The sequence below is a fragment of the Xiphophorus hellerii genome, chromosome 17, assembly GCF_003331165.1.
Source record: "Xiphophorus hellerii strain 12219 chromosome 17, Xiphophorus_hellerii-4.1, whole genome shotgun sequence".
Taxonomy (NCBI): domain Eukaryota; kingdom Metazoa; phylum Chordata; class Actinopteri; order Cyprinodontiformes; family Poeciliidae; genus Xiphophorus; species Xiphophorus hellerii.
The window spans coordinates 15076905-15093951 of record NC_045688.1 but is presented as its reverse complement, the minus strand read 5'-3'; the positions used below and the strand labels follow the sequence as shown (position 1 = coordinate 15093951).

Below are 17047 nucleotides of genomic sequence, written 5' to 3'. Positions count from 1 at the left end.
TGCGTGTTTCGGAGAGGAAGGCTGGACAGTAGAGCTTCTAGCTGAAGAATGGCTCGGAGGTAAACAGGATTGAAATAACGGCAAATTGAAAAACAAAAGGGATTTACCTTACCGCCGCACTAAAGTACAGTTGCAGTGTGTAACCATTATTATATATATATAATAACAGTATATATATATATTTACATATTTGTTAAAACTGTTACCATGTTGTGACAAATAATCAGCGCTGACTAGAAACAACCAATCAGAGCCAGGAGCAGGGTCTTAGCACTGGCCTAGCCTAGCCTAGCCTGTCACGAATGCTCAAGCTAGTCAGTGTAGCCAACGCTGACAGCAGATAAACAGTTTTCCTGGAACTGTGAGCTGTTTTTCCACCATTAGCATGTTGTGCAGCACTTACACAAGACTGACTGACCGCATTAAGACCCGCCCCTCGGCTCTGATTGGTTGTTTTTGATCGGGTGCGGTGCATTCCATCTGATGGCAATAGTGGAGGAAGAAACTAATTCCTTGTTTTTCACAAGATAAGACACAACTGTTATTTTCATTGTATATTTTTGATATGTATGAGATGTTAATCAGTTAGCTATTGGTACTTGTTGGACAAGGTGAACCAAATGTTCTTGTTTCACATGGTGAACAATAAGTGATAAGAATATTTACATCTCCATCTCATTGTCATCAGCTGATGATCTTTTGAGGAAGGAAGCACCAGTTAGCCCCTGCTAATTCTACCAACCATATAGCAAAAATTAGCCCCCCTGATGAAAAACTGGACTCACCATTTCTCTTTAAAACATTAATAGAACATTTATTTCATACAGCAGTGACAGTGCATTTGCATTCAGCTGCACAATCAACAAAATTACAAAAGAAAACGATGCATAGCCTGGTATTTACATTCAAAATTTTAACCTTGGTTTTGCAGTCTACGTTAGTGGATGTTACATTTAACAGCTAAAACACAATACAATCAATTCAAACTTGAAAGTAAACCCACGAGCTTGTAGTCTACTGTTTAAGTCGTACTTAACAACACTCATGCTTATGCTAATGACATTTTAACTGAACACAAAAAATAAGGTTATGTAACAAAAGAAGCGTAATACTATGCTTACAAAGCTTTTAAAGCTCATTAAAATGGGTATCAGAAGTAGTAAAATGGGAGCACAACTGATAATTTATGACAAAACATAAAATATATAGAAACCGACCTATTAAAGCCTTTAACAGTTATAATGAAATGACAAATGTACATTTCCAGAAGATAGTGTTTCAGTGACAAGCTAAGACCTTTAGTACTACAACTACAAAAATAAACCCTAAGGCTTGTCGTGCCATATTTGATATTTCACATATCCCCTGGGATTTGTTCTTCATTTTGAAGAACATACTAATCAGTCCTTTAAACCAAGTTATTGCAACACTGACTGCACTTACACCTTTTTGCTAAAATGTGAAGCTAGTTTCACATCAAGGGAACTAGCCAAGTTAGCCAAGTTTGTAAAACCACAGAAAGCCAGATGTAGTTAGATGGGGTCTTAGGTATTCACAGATTTAAGCTATTCGCAGACAACTGTGGTCCCCAACACCCTTCTATACTGGGAGTTCACTGTAAAAACTGACCTAAAACAAACCAAGTTTCAATGCTGCACCCAAACTAAAGGTTTTAAAAGATGAATTGAATTCCCGCTCTGATTCTATTAAGATCACTCAATCACGTTGTCTTGACCGTTCAGACAAAACGTCATATATTTTTATTCTTTTTAATTGCTTTAGTTGATGTCTATATGTCTTTATAAAGAGTAATCGCAGGAAAAAAAGGGGGGGGGGAAGCCAAGGATGGAAGGTGCTGACCATCCAGACAGCGCTAACACTGTACCATTAGCATGTTCAGGACTGAACACAAGGGTTCATCTTCATTCTGCAACAACCTGGCCTTCTTGCAACATGTTAAATAGTGCTCTCCATGTTTGCGTCTTCTTTGTATTTAACAATGCTGATGCTAGCATGTCCATTGCTAAGTCTGTTAGCCTCCACTCCATTCTTTTTGGCCTGACCCCTCAGCACCAGCTTCTTCTGTCTCTTAGCTATTTTGACGTAGAGGACTCCCCACAGCATATTGGCCAGGATGTAGAGTCCAATAATCAATCCCAGGAAAGTAAACCTGAAAGTAGAGCGTGTTGGAAAAACAAAGTTATATGTTGTTTAGCATATTGATAGTTAAGGTATGTTTTTTTTCCCTGTACCTAAACGCGTTGGAATCATAAAGTCTGCATGCTCCACGTCCTCCACATTGCTTGGTGCCCCACTTCAAACACGTCCGATCAATCAGTGCTCCAAAATATATTGGGGGAGGGATCCCACCTGGCAGAACAAGGTTACATAGGCTGACACGTTGAGAACAAACGGACAAAAATATAATAAATGGAAAAAGTAGTTGAGTTTTGTTGCTCACCTAGGGTTCTTACGATCAGCGTCTGCATGCCTAGTGCCAAAGACTTTAGATCTGGCTGGATGGACCTAAATTAAAGCTGATTGCTATAGTTAACCAGAGTATACCACTAAAGACAATGAGAAATTGGAAGTTTTTCTGACAAACATCAAAGAATGAAATGTGACAATTATGTATGTTGCCATAAGAAGACAAAATAAAACATGCTTTACATCTGTCAAAATGCAATTAGGAAAGACAAAATGCAAAGCTTCCAATATGCGCAATGTTTTTACCTTACCTGAGCAGTACAATATATCCCGGCGTGCCTCCACAGGCAGAAATAAAGGCTCCCAGCACTGACAAAGCCATGTAAATTTTAAATTTGTCGTCACATTCAGTCCTTCTGGGACACTGGCCCAGCACGGCGGACATGTTTGCAGCAGGAGACGTGGAGGTATCAATGCACGTACAGTTGTGGAACACCTTTAAGAAACAAGACAATGATCTGAATTAAGAGTTTTCTTGATTTCATATGCTAACGTTCCACATTCTGTCTAATATAAATAAATGCACTTGGTGAGACAGGAAGTACCATGCCACACTGATAGGGGGCAGTGCTGAGACCGTGAGGCACAATGGGCAGCAGGTGCTCCTATTATATGAATTGAAAAAAAAACTGAAAACAATTTTAAAATAAAATAAAGAAAAACATACCAGTGACCAACTCCTTTAAAGCAACCAGATGTAGAAATAAAAGCAAACGAGATCATACACAATTTTCAATTTTAACTGAAAAGTTAATAAAAACAATCAAATCTTCTGTTCCTTTCATTAATTAAATGATTTTAAAATGCCTGCATTTTTTTAGCTAAAATCCAAATTAAAATCTAGCCTTCTCTTGGGGCTTACCAAGTTCCCCACTTTCTTTTTTCAATATACTTTTTTTCTGTTTTTCCTTTTTTTAAAAACAGAAGAAAATACAAAGAAAACAAAACAATCTTTTTTTAAAAAACAAGGAAAGCAGAAAACAGGAAAATGAAAAGAAAGATTACAAACCAAATTATGATAAAAACAAAAAACACAACTACATCAATACTGAATAGATAACTAAAGAAAAAAATTAAAACAGTAAGATTGGAAATAAAATAGAGAAGCAAACAAAAGTGATGACATTAAATAAATTACGGTGAAAATGATAAATATTACTTTATGTTACCCTGCATAATCACAAAAGTTGGAAAAGTTATTATTCTTTATTTTTTGGATGCAATATTTGCCATGTTAAGTACTTTATCAAGCAATTTATTTATTTGTATATTTGTTACTAATATTACAATGACAAGAATGGCCACTTTATCCAGTTGACATGAACTCCAATGTTTACTATTGGAAAAAATCTCACCATTGCTTTTCCTGTCCCAGTGGAGGTCTGACATCCAGCCAGGCAGGGAGAGGCGTACGTCACGCCGTTATAGGCGCAGACTGGATCCCAGTGCTTCATGGAGCAGGAACAGCCCATGTTGCACGGCGACAACAACGTCGAATGATGGTAGGATACTTGAGGGTAACTGGAAAAGAGAATGTAACTGAGTCAAAAACATTCGATTTTGAAACGGAGCTGGGTTATGTGTCCATGTGCGAGCCACTCACCCTTGGTACGCCACCGTTAAACCAGCCACCTCTGCGTTGTCGCAGTGAAAGAAACCCTGAAGGGAAAGCATACAAAAGGCCCCAAGAGATGCAGAGATGGACACTCTGGCCGCTCCAACGACACCCAATTTAAAACGCTTCAGGACAAAACCGCCAGTGATGAAACCCAGGGCGACTGCGGGCAGGTTCATGATGCCTGAATAAGGGATGGGCGGAGGGGTGTTAGGTTTTAAAACATAGCTCAAAGCACCATCACTGCAAAATACATATGAAAGAAAACAGCCATTTGAAACCGTTTCCCGTCTTTAATCATTTCAGACTATTTGTTTTCAGAGCACTGACCGTATTGGACGGCCACTCATACAAGCAGCCATCAAATGCTGAATACAGCTTGCAGAAAGGGAGATCTCACAGTGGGCCATTTAATGCCTACATTCTTGCGTCCGATTCATCACACACAATCACACTTCCCTTTCACAACACCATTGTTTCGGTTAGAGCAAACTTTGAGTGGGAGGATCATGGATGTACCTATGAGAAAATTAGCTCTGGATGCCGCCTGGCCGTAGATCTGCTCCATGAACTTTGGTTTGAAGGTGATCATGCCGACAAAGGCATTGACCGCAACCAGGTTGGTGAGGATTATCATCGTGTAGATGCTGTTCCTGAAGAGTCTTTTCAGCGAAGGAACAAAATCTGGTAAAGAACAAACCATTAAGGCAAATGAGAGTCGCCAATGATGTGGTATGAAGCTGTACACCCTGATTCATCTCATGTTTCCTCTACCTGGCCAGCCTATTCAAATGCTGAGTTACCTTTAACCATTTCCTTAAATGTGGCGGTCTTCTCTTTGTCTTCACCATCTTGGGTCTCATCTGGTAGGAAGCCCTCCTGTTCTGGCCCAGAAGCTAGCTCCGTACTTTTTTTGCCGCCGTCTTCCTCCTCCCCCTGTTTTGGTAAAGACTTGGGCAGGAAGAAGAAGGGGATGCTCGACAACAGAATCACTGTGCCATTCACTATGAAGCCCAGCCACCAGGCTCCCACCCAGCGGGAGTCCTTGTAGGTGATGGTGATGCTGTCTGGGGGTCACAGGCAAAAGAGAGATGTTGGGTTATACAGAATGTTCCTGCTACGCTGTGTTTCCTTTGTTCTAGAAAGTTGGAAATTCCTCATTTGCAAAGCAAAAAAGTGTAAATAACCTCTGAAATCTCAGGTCATACTTTGAAATTTTCCCAAACCTTAAGACTGGTTGCCACACGCATAAAACCTGGTAATTGCTACATTGTTAAACTCTTTATTTGCACTTATGGTATCTTTTATCAGTCACACACAGTGCTGTACAACCATGATTAGCAGAACATATTGCTACATAGTGTGAATTACACTTTACTAATGTAGTTTGTAGCCATTAGCTTAGTCACTTAGTTAGCTAATGCCACTAGTTTCACAACTTCCACCTGCAACACAGTCAACTTAGGTAGTTACTGACATCACTCCTTCAACATCCAACTTTTGGTCTAGATGGAGTACAGCTAGAGTAACATGTAACTGCTAGTTAACGTCTTAGCAGCTAACAGGGGAATAGCTGCTTTAGCAACAATTGTTCAAAACATGGCAGTTGAGGCAGTAGCTCTTGCTGTGTCACCACTATCCTGCGACTCTTGCTCCATGACTCAGGGTTTCACTCTTACCCAACAGCCACGCCATAAACATTCAAACTATTTTTGCTAAAGTGCTGCTCAGAGAGAGAAAGTATATTTCCCAGACTTATTCTTATCATTTATGGTTTCACTCGCAGCACACTGTGAAATATAAACTTTGTTGATTCAAGCTACTTGGAATCATTGAAATTCCAGTAGGCATGTTGAGCCGACTTGCAAATGTATTTCAAGTGTATTTGTTTTGAATCCTTTTTTTATTTAGACAAATCTCATACCTAAATCGACAAATCCAACGTCCACATAGGTCTTGGCCAGGTAGGAGCCCAGCATGAACCCAACCATTGGGCCTAGCATTCCTGTTGTGTAGATACAGGCTGCCACAAGAGAAAAGAGGGTGAGAAACGTGTAAAAAGAAGTATGATTATTATTCATTTTATTTACAGACATGGTTCCTGCTTGGTTTATGTGATTTTAAATGTCAACTTTTTTTTTGCCTGTTTTGTTTTTTGCGTGTCCCTCGCAAAGCGCCTTTTTAGTCAAAGTTTTTGGCCGGATGGCTAGATGTAAAGCTAATTCAGTGTTAAAGATAAGAACTTAATTGAGCTAAGCTTGACTCTCTGCATCTCGGTTTGAGAATCTCACATTGCAGTTAGACAGGAAGCAACTGTTGAATTGCTGTTTAGTCGTAAGCTAATAAAGAATTTACATCCAGCTGGTGGACAACATGCTACAAAAGTCGCTGTCATTTCTTTAAAAATGTGATGAAGCCATTTGAGTCAGGCGTGTTGGAGCCCCTGTAAACTGGCATAGAAAGCCCCTTCACTAGAACCATCTGAATTAGACAAACAAAAGAAACCAGATTATATGGTTTACTCAAATGTGGACGTAATTATTTGACACTGACTACAGATTTTGGAAACTGTGATTTTATTTGTGAAGATAAACAAACTGGTTTTTAGCTCTACCCAAAGAATATTGTTAAACTCATGACAACGACTTGACTAAACTTCAATAAAACATGAACTAAACATGTTTAAAACGGCAGCACAAGGCGGCATGTTGCAAACATCAGAAATGAAACAAACCCAAATAGAAAGGCGTGTTCTCTTGTCTAGAAAAGTCATCTAGATAGGATATTCCCAAAGGCATGGAGGGAGTCTCTCCAATTCCACGCAGCATGTTTCCCAGGAAAACGTAGATCCACATGGAAGAGCCGACTGCCTTTTCACAAGCTGACAGGAAGGAAATTGAGTTTAAACGTCATGTGACTAAGCAGATTGAGGATCAATTACGTAATGGATGAAGGTGGACATCCAAAGTGCAAGATACCTTGTATGGCTGCTACGTCGGGTGTCTCGTCCTTCTCAGTCAGGTTGTGGTTGGACAAACATGGCAGGATGCTTTCAGTGCTGTTGGCTTCAGTGTTGTGGGACATACTGGTCTCATATTTATATCTAGAAATAAAATTAGGATTAATTCTCGTTTTTCTATCAATTCATATTTTAATACATATGCTTATGTAAGAAATAAACAATGTTCTATGCTCTCACCCCAGGCCTCTTTCTGTTACTTCAGAGCGACAAATGTATAGAGAACCGATCCTGCCAAAATTGGCAATAAGTATAAAAACAAAACAATGGTTTAATAAAGTAAATAAAGTGCAAGATATTGCACCAATTTTTTTTTAAAAAGAGGAGTATTCCCAGCTTATTTGATTATACAGAGTGACATGAATTGATGTTTATTTATATTTTTTAACAATGTTAATTTAGCATTATCAGTATTATTTAGGTTCCCAGTTTGTTTCCAATCTTCTTGTTTTAGTTATTAGTTTCCATTTTGTTTCCTTGTTTAATTCATTCATTTATTTATTACTATTACTTTTATACTCTATATTTATATTTACCTTTTTTAAAATGGTCAAACTTGTGCTTGACCATTGACTTTGACTTCAGTTCCACACACTTTCAGGGTACAAACATTAAATATAAAAACACACATTTTAGTGAAGATCTGACAGAGTGCGCCTCTTTGTGAATGTATGTACACCCACTACCTTTGTTTTCAATGTGCTTTGGATGTGTTTACTTACTGCTGTTAAATATACAGAACAGTTCCCTCACCAGCCAAAAATCCAACAAATGGAAAACTAAATATAAGATGGCTGAAGAGTAAATGAGATTTATACTAACGGGCCCTGCAGGAAGTGCGGCAGTGCAACAATGAACGATCCGGCGGCCATGACCAAGCAGCCGATACCAATCAGCCTGGGACGATGGAGCTTTGCACCAAAGTAGCTCACAAAGGCGATCACCAGCAGGTTTCCTGTGGAGAAAAATAAAATGCAGAAAACCATTAATTAAAGGAGTAGCTCCAGTATTTCAGAATCCAGAACATCTTTACTTCACGTACCCATTTCAAAGCTGCCATCTATGACCCCAGTCAGAGAGCTGGGGATGTCGAAGCGTCTCTCAATCTGGGTGATGGAGCTCTTCATGTAAGCGCCGCCAAAAGCTTTGGCAAAGTACATAAAGGCCAGGGAGACCAGGAACAGCTGCAGGAGCACACACATTAAGAATTAGGCTTCTACAGGCCTCGCTTGTTGATTTGACCCAATGACGTCACGTCAAAGATCTCACAGTGACTCCCGTTAGAGCAAAAGTTTCTCTTTTCTCAATGTTTATGTAATGAACCATTATTACGTACATGGCCTTGCTGTGGATGAGATTAAAACAAAACATTTAGCATTGTCATGAAGTGCGGGTGGTGTTGGGGTGGTGAGGCAGACGCAGCGGACCCAGGTCAGATGAATAAGAAGATTTTAATAATAAATAAGTCCAGTAACAGGCAGCTCGCACAGAGACACACCGACGACGAACAGACTAGACATTGACGTAACATTGACGAGGACCCGACGAGGAACAAGGAACACAGGTGGAGTTAAATACACGGGAGGGTAATCACAGAACGAGACACACCTGGGAACAATCAAGGGGAGGACAGGACAACGAAGAGACGCAAGGACACAAAAAACTCTAAATGAACACAGAAAACACAGATCCTGACAGTACCCCCCCCTCAAGGGCGGCTACCAGACGCCCACAAAACAAAAACCCAACAAGGGTGGGCGGAGGGGCGCTGGACGGGGGGCCAGAGTCCAGAAAAAACAAAAAACAACCCACCATTGCGGGCGGAAACACAGGGAGGGCCAAGAGTCCAAAAACAACAAAAAACTACCCACAGGGTGGGCGGAGGCAAAGGAGGCGGGAACCACGGAGGTGGTCCGGCGGCCGTCCGCGGCGCTGGAGGCGGGAACCCCAGAGGCGGGAACCACGGAGGCGGTCCGGCGGCCGTCCGTGGCGCTGGAGGCGGGAACCACAGAGGCAGTCCGGCGGCCGTCCGCGGCGCTGGAGGCGGGAACCACAGAGGCGGTCCGGCGGCCGTCCGCGGCGCTGGAGGCGGGAACCACGGAGGCGGTCCGGCGGCCGTCCGCGGCGCTGGAGGCGGGAACCACGGAGGCGGTCCGGCGGCCGTCCGCGGCGCTGGAGGCGGGAACCACGGAGGCGGTCCGGCGGCCGTCCGCCGCGCTGGAGGCGGGAACCCCGGAGGCGGGACCCCAGGAGGCGGTCCAGCGGCCGTCCGCGGCCCTGGAGGTGGTGATGATGAGCCCCGGGGGACGCCCACAGACGGCGACGACGAGCCCCCCGATGCAGGGTCTCTGGTGGAACGCTGGGAGTCTCGGTCGGAACGCTGGGGGTCTCGGTCGGAGCACAGGGGGTCTCGGTCGGAGCACAGGGGGTCTCGGTCTCGGGTGGAACACTGGGGGTCTCGGTCTCGGGTGGAACACTAGGGGTCTCGGTCGGAACGCAGAGGGTCAGGGTCTCGGGTGGAACGCAGAGGGTCAGGGTCTCAGGTGGAACGCAGAGGGTCAGGGTCGGAACGCAGGGGGTCAGGGTCTCGGGTGGAACGCAGGGGGTCTCGGTCTCGGGTGGAACGCTGGAGGTCAGGGTCTCAGGAGGAACGCTGGAGGTCAGGGTCTCAGGAGGAACGCAGAAGGTCAGGGTCTCAGGAGGAACGCAGAGGGTCTCGGGAGTCGGGGTCTCGGAGGGAACGTAGAGGGTCTCGGGAGTCGGGGTCTCGGAAGGAACGTAGAGGGTCTCGGGAGTCGGGGTCTCGGAAGGAACGTAGAGGGTCAGGGTCTCTGGAGGAACACTGGGAGTCTCGGTAGGAACACTGGGAGTCTCGGTCTCTGGTGCGCCGGCTGGAACGCCGGCTAATTCGGCCTCGGGTGCGCCGGCTGGAACGCCGGCTGATTCGGCCTCGGGTGCGCCGGCTGGAACGCCGGCTGATTCGGCCTCGGGTGCGCCGGCTGGAACGCCGGCTGATTCGGCCTCGGGTGCGCCGGCTGGAGGTGAGCCGGAGCGGAGCCTCGGGGCCGGCTGCGGGGGCGAGCCGGAGCGGAGCCTGGGAACCGGCTGCGGGGGCGAGCCGCAGCGAAGCCTTGGAACCGGCTGCGGGGGCGAGCCGCAGCGAAGCCTTGGAACCGGCTGCGGGGGCGAGCCGCAGCGAAGCCTGGGAAACGGCTGCGGGGGCGAGCCGCAGCGAAGCCTGGGAAACGGCTGCGGAGGCGAGCCGCAGCGAAGCCTGGGAAACGGCTGCGGAGGCGAGCCGCAGCGAAGCCTGGGAAACGGCTGCGGAGGTGAGCCGGAGCGAAGCCCTGGGACCGGCCGCGGCTCCGGAAGGCGACGAGGGGCCGGGTGCACCGGCGGCTCACGTCGCTGTCTCCGAGCGGGCAGCGGAGGTGGCGGCTCCGGAAAGCGACGAGGGGCCGGGTGCACCGGCGGCTCACGTCGTTGTCTCCGACCAGGCAGCGGAGGTGGCGCCTCCGGAAAGCGACGAGGGGCCGGGTCTGCCGGCGGCTCACGTCGCCGTCTCCGGGCTGACAGCGGAGGTGACGGATCCGGAAGGCGACGAGGGGCCGGGTTCACCGGCGGCTCACGTCGCTGTCTCCCCCGGCGTGAGTCACGGCGGGGGCCGAATCCGGAGGGCTTTGGGGTGGTGACTGGTGGGATCAGACATTTGTTAATCGCCAGGGTGTAGTCTGAGTCCAGTCCCATTTCTTCCAGCAGCAGCGGAGATGGCAGGATCTCTACGTCCCTGTAGAGATCCCGCTGAGCCAACTCCAACTGCTGCTGGATCCACGCCTCCAGGTCATGCTGGGCCATAAGCTGCTACCTCACCGTTCGGTCTGGTCGGGTCCTACTGTCATGAAGTGCGGGTGGTGTTGGGGTGGTGAGGCAGACGCAGCGGACCCAGGTCAGATGAATATGAAGATTTTAATAATAAATAAGTCCAGTAACAGGCAGCTCGCACAGAGACACACCGACGACGAACAGACTAGACATTGACGTAACATTGACGAGGACCCGACGAGGAACAAGGAACACAGGTGGAGTTAAATACACGGGAGGGTAATCACAGAACGAGACACACCTGGGAACAATCAAGGGGAGGACAGGACAACGAAGAGACGCAAGGACACAAAAAACTCTAAATGAACACAGAAAACACAGATCCTGACAAGCATACATTGAAGTTACAGCTTTGACTCAACTTTAAGAAACACCTCAATTCAGATTTGATTAGTCCAGGGTCTTTTTCAAGATTGTTTGGAACATCATTTGCTCACATAAAACCAGATACATTATGTTGACGGTATTATTCTTAGAATGTAAAAATGGATACATTGCTGTTTCCATAAAGCGCTAGACAGATGCAACTTTCTACAGAGGGGGGTTATATGTGCAAAAATCTCTCAAATATTGTAGCTGCTCAGTTATAAAATAAACTGTGCATGTCCAGATAAAAGTCCAAAGGACCTGCTAAACTTTGCACCAATGTAAAAAAAAAAAAAAAAAAGGTAAATTTTTTAGGAATTTGGATTAGTTCTGGAGTGCATTGGCTTTGGAAATGTTCTCATCACAAGGTAACTTTAAATCTCCATCTTTAATCAACATGAGTAGGAATATCAATCAGGTGTTGCAAAAGTCATAAATGGATCATCTTTGTTAATTAAAACAAAAAATAGCTTCTGGTACATGATCTAAATCAGACATGCAGCTCATTTGAAAAATAAAAAATCTAATGTTAGCTAACTGAATAAGAACTAAGAGACAGAAATGAATCCCTGTGAATTCGTCTTATAATTTCAACCGGATATTTTTTCGACGCACATATTTTTAAAACCTATGCCTTTTCGAAAACCTGCTGTGTCAAATCGTATGCTTGTCTTGCGCCATCTGGAGGAGGATTAAAGTACCACCGGTGGCGAGTTCTGCTTTTTTTTTTTTTTTTTGAACAAAAGTAGTTTTGGAATGGTGACAGGATGGAAAATATATTCATATATATACATAAAAATTTTAATTTTGGTGAACATCTAGATTTTATGGTTCAACTCAAGTTGTTTTTTTTATAGGTTTCTGCATATAATTTATATTTTAAGTAGTAAATATACTATATACTTTTCATGTATATATTTAATTTTCCCTTAGAAATGGATGCATCCACTGTTTTAATTATATCAGATCATTATTATTCATTACGTAGTAGGTAAGTAGTACATACCATGATAAACAGAGCAACTTGTGTTATGTCAGTGTTAGTCATAAACATAGTACAGTATCAATCCTAAAAATCACCCCTGCTCCACTTAATCTCAGTCAACAAACCGTTGAAAAGGTCTTACATCACATCAAAATGAATTCATTTGGAAACTGTTTGCATGTGAACTGTTTTTTTTTTTTTTTTCTCTCCAAAATGCAAGTCCAATATCTTGTCATAAAAGTAATTTCACTAACCTTGAGCTTGGAGCAACATGCCTTACGTGGTTTTTTGGAGTCTACGCTCATGTTGCTTCTATGGGCTCAGCTTTTGCCAGATTCAAAAAAAGGAGAAAACACAAGACCAAAATCCCTGCAAATAAACAGCATACTTTGGAATACCAGATCTTGGAGCAAATTCTATTGAGCTTGTTCTAAAAACAACTTTAAATACATTTAGAACTTCACAATCTTGTCCATTAATCATACAATGGCAATGCAATACAATATTATACAAGGACAGGCTTTTGAAACAAATTTATTCTCTTGAAGGAGACTGGTGGCATTCATACAAACCTGCAAAATTTCAAATACTATCCAAAACAAAAGATGCAAGAATTTACAGTGTTTTTAACAAAAGACATTTTTAGTAGTACACATATAATAGTAATTCTGTGAAAGCGTAAGAAAACATTCAGTAAAAGTCTTTACCTGTGAAGCACTGATGGACCAGTATGAAGGGTTGAGGATTCAGACTGATTGATAGCCTTAACTACCAGCAGGACTTTGCGCCTGAGGCCCGAGTCTTATCATCAAATTACAACACTTGTAACCAGTAACTCAGGCAGTCATGTTGATCTTGCTGACCACGTCAATAAAAGGCCATCCAACCCTCAGGCGAACTGACATGCGCCCCAGACACAAACACAACTGCGACCGCACAGTTTGTTCAAGTCGCAGCAATAGGCGAAGAGGTTCAGAGGTTCCTCCGGCGTTCTTCACGGTCCCGCACATCCTCCTCCAAGAAACTTCACAGCCACCCTCTTTCGGAAACACAACAAACAGCGAGCAGCGTGAAGCTTGGCCAAAGTTTATTGTGGTACGAGCGAGCTGTATCTGTTAGTCTGGCCCGTTTCAAAGAGTGAAACCCTTTCCTCTCCAGGAGAATTTCAGGTCTCGCAAAAGCCCGGGTGTTTCCATCCGAGGCCCGATCAAAGTCTTCCTGTACCATTGATGGCCGCGAACAATGGCTTTCTTGCGAATTCCCCAGTACGGCACATCCTATCACTTTTGTTTCACAGTGGGTATTCACTGGAGGCTCGTTCGGTCACAGCTCACAATAAATGGCGTGTCTGTCTCTTGAACAGATCTTAATGTAAAGATTTCCTAAAAAAAAAATATTAACGAATCTTCTGGGAATTGGCTGTTGTTTACAACATTCTCTTCCATTGTTGTTACGCAGTTTAGATGAAGAAACTAATTATGAAAACAAATAATAGGCAGAGCTTGCGATGGACTGGCGACTTGTCCAGGGTGTACCCCGTCTCTTGCCCGTTCACCGCTGGAGAAAGGCACCAGCAGCTCTGGTGGCCCCACTAGGGATAAGCATGTAAGATAATGGATGGATGGATGATAGACAGAGCATATTTTCTTTGTCTTTTCTCTGTTTGAAACTTGTAAATTGCAAATCTGCATTACTCAAGAACCCTTGTCAAGAACTAATGGCCAGGCATTTTCAAGTCCAAGGTTTTTAGCCAGAATTCTGGTTCAGTCATTTACAGCAAATGCTCAGACCTGAAGAAGAAAAGTAGCCGTAAACATCACACAATACAGTATTTAATTTTTCTGAAACACTGCATTAGTTTAATTGTAGTTCTAGCAGACCATACACCCTCTAACACTTTACCTTGCCCATCCTTGGTGCAGTGTTGAAGTAATTTCGGTAGGCCGACCATCCTAGGAAGGTTCATCATTGTTCCATGTAATCTCCATTTGGGGATAATGAGTCTTACTATGGATTGCTAAAGTGCTAAAGCTCTTGAAAAGGCCTATGCCTAAATTTCTTTAGATTGAGACAAAAATATGTTTGATTTCGACGTCTTTTAGCCCATATTGTGTTGTTAGAATGTTCATTAAGTTTTCCAGACGATATCATCATGTCTAATTTTGTTCTTTAAGTTATCTTTTTCTGATTTGAAAATTATTTGAAACTTTTGGGTACGTCCAGAAAGCTAAACTTGAAGAAATTTGTAAGTGGCCCGATAGTTTTTCACAGCATGGTATCTACTGCAAACATGAATGGTATTTTGTATGTCTTCAAAAGGTTGACTTTTATTAAAACTAATCCAAATACATTGAATATGAACAACAAAGGGACATTTATATAATAAATCTAAATATCTTTAAAATATATGAAATATACAAAAAGAAATACGTATGCAATATAAACAGCTCTCTTTAAAATTTGGCATCTTCTTGTGAAACATTTTATCAGATTAAAGCAGATTTGGTTCTTTGACCATTCAGCCTATTAGTTCTTTTATGATTTTGTTTTCTTCTTCAATGACACCACATCATTTCCTTAAGGATTTAGGACTTGGGATTAGAATTGTTTTGGATCATTATCATCCCCCAGTTTCAGTGTCGGGTAGAGTCCAGCAGATTTGATTTAAAATGTTGCAGTATGCTCACAAGAATTCATGATGGCTTGCGACCTGAAAACATTTCCAAGGTCCTTGGGAGACAAACTTCTGTTGCCATCCTTCCCCTAACTCTAGTAGAAATTTAGACTTCGTTCGTCACATTTTCAGTAGTTTTACCTTTTCAGCCATTGCTCTGACGTCAGTTATGAGCACATTTATGAATAGCCATAATTTTGTTGTAATGTCTTGGAGTCTGACAATCAGTTCACATTTTCCTTGCTTAGATGTTTCCTTGCCTTCCCCATTTTTGGAAAAATGGCTAGAAAAAAATTGGCTTCTACCTATGTCATGTCTTATTTAAACCTCATTATTAATTATTAATTAATATTATTTATTTATTTATTTGTACAAATTCCAAGACACTTTAATAAAGTTGAAAAAGAAAAACAGCAAGTGTGGAGGACTCTGCCAGGCAGTAGAGCGAACCCCACGCTGCAGCGGCAACATTAGTTCCCTTTAGCTAAAATGAGTCATTTGTACTGCCTCTCGAGTGGCAACATTAATATGCTTTATCTCTTGCCCATAAAACATAATTATGAGTAATGATCATTGTGTGTTTAGGGCAGTTAATTAAGCTGTGTACACAGAATGTACTTCTAGCACACTGGCACGTTATTGTCTTGTGTAATATGTTACACAACTTCCAAATAGCATGAGTTCAGAAACATAGCGACTCTGGTAGGAGTGCAGAAGGACATTTCTGTCGGTGAGTTGCAGAATGCATCGCAGGGAAAACAGCAACCCTACGGGGAAGTTAGAGTTTGGCATTCTTTTGCTGAAATAAGACTTTTCGTCACAGCCACTAGAGGGTGCCATCTCACTCTTAAATTATGTTTTATGTGGCCCCACCTCTTCCTTGACGCAAACAGATCGACTTATCAAGCACTTTTTTTTTTTATCCAAATATTTCACGTCACTTGTTTAAGATGAATACAAACAATAAGTTGTGTTCACTTGAAATCTTTTATTAAACAGAGCGCTTTTGCTTTACAGTGCAGGCAGACATGCTAAATAAATCGCACACGCTTTAATGACTAGTAGATTTTTATTTTTTTTTAAATTGATGGTAAATACATTAATTTCAGTAAACACGTCCTAAAATCCTCCGTTAAATTCGAGCACAAGAGAATCATATTAGAAATGTGTGATGACGTGGATTGCCGTCGCTCTTCAGTGGGAACCACAAGCTTTGCACGCGCAGCCGGTCACGTGCTTGTAGTTATATTTTCTGCTAGTGAGGTCCGAGCATCTCACATCCAGAACTCGGAGGTCTGAGCTCTCCTCCCGGCAGCACCGGAAGTCCTGTTTGACCTGCAGGTCTGCCGACACCCTGTTGGAGAGGGAAGAAAATGGAGGGAAATGTTGGCGCGCCGGATGTTTTCGAGCAGTCCAAAGTTTGGTTTCTCCTCAACCAGGGTTCCGACAGACACCGGCCCTCACACACGGGTAATTCGATGAAGGCGGAGCAGTCATCCCATTAGATTAGAACAGTTTGGGCTCGCAGGTCTGGTTGCCTTAGAAACGTTTAAGCTTTAAAGTGGTAACAAAATTAATCTTTATCTAATGGGTCAGTTTTAGATTTTTTTTCTTGTTCATTTTACTTGACCCACAGGTGGAGCAGCAGTCTTGGTCGTCCCAAGTCGTGTTACCCTGGCAACCAAATCACAACAATTTATCATTAGGTTTTCAAATTCCTTTAAGCAAAAAGGTGTGTTTTTATTTACAAAGTGGTTTAAAAAGTGTTCTTTTTCTTCTTTTTTTTTTTAACTTTTCCACTCTAAGGTTGACAGTTCGTGCATCATCAGTGCATAATTTGAGTTTTAGGATGAGTGTTCATCTGGGAATCAGTGGCAAAACTTGAGAGAGCTTAAGCGATCCTGTACAGATGAAGCAATTTCTGTCTCTAGATGAGAAAAACATACTAAAAAAAATGACAAAGTGTTGACTCGGGAGGCCAGAATATAAATGCCTCCCACATTCCTCCAACTGCTGTGC

General features: G+C 43.1%; 1 protein-coding gene and 1 long non-coding RNA gene across 5 annotated transcripts in view; both read right to left on the bottom strand.

Moving 5' to 3' along the window:
- Positions 1-793: 793 nt before the first annotated feature.
- LOC116737051 (solute carrier organic anion transporter family member 1C1-like) lies at positions 794-13479 on the bottom strand. The gene is made up of 15 exons (XM_032590006.1): positions 13062-13479; positions 12609-12723; positions 8164-8305; positions 7944-8076; positions 7081-7205; positions 6837-6983; positions 6027-6125; positions 4906-5169; positions 4622-4786; positions 4091-4286; positions 3843-4008; positions 2739-2923; positions 2462-2526; positions 2253-2370; positions 794-2170 (listed from the first exon to the last, which is right to left on the bottom strand). Exons 2-15 carry the CDS (start codon positions 12657-12659, stop codon positions 1957-1959), a joined length of 2070 nt encoding a protein of 689 aa, XP_032445897.1. The 5' UTR covers positions 12660-12723; positions 13062-13479; the 3' UTR covers positions 794-1956.
- A 2517-nt stretch (positions 13480-15996) lies between these two features.
- Positions 15997-17047, bottom strand: part of LOC116736366 (uncharacterized) — a 28888-nt gene continuing 27837 nt past the window's right edge. For all 4 annotated transcript variants that reach the window (XR_004342542.1, XR_004342544.1, XR_004342541.1 and 1 more), the window contains 2 exons: positions 16663-16702; positions 15997-16582 (listed from right to left, as the gene is read on the bottom strand). This is a non-coding gene — a long non-coding RNA (uncharacterized LOC116736366). The remainder of the gene's footprint in view (positions 16583-16662; positions 16703-17047) is intronic.

Excerpts from the sequence above, each read along its gene's own strand:
- LOC116737051 (XM_032590006.1), bottom strand. The coding sequence starts at position 12,659 with ATGAGCGTAGACTCCAAAAAACCACGTAAGGCATGTTGCTCCAAGCTC. Across the intron at positions 7,206-7,943 it reads CCGCACTTCCTGCAGGGCCC|ATATAAATATGAGACCAGTA; the intron begins GTTAGTATAAAT and ends TTTTATTTCTAG. Across the intron at positions 4,287-4,621 it reads CAGAGCTAATTTTCTCATAG|GCATCATGAACCTGCCCGCA; the intron begins GTACATCCATGA and ends TCCCTTATTCAG.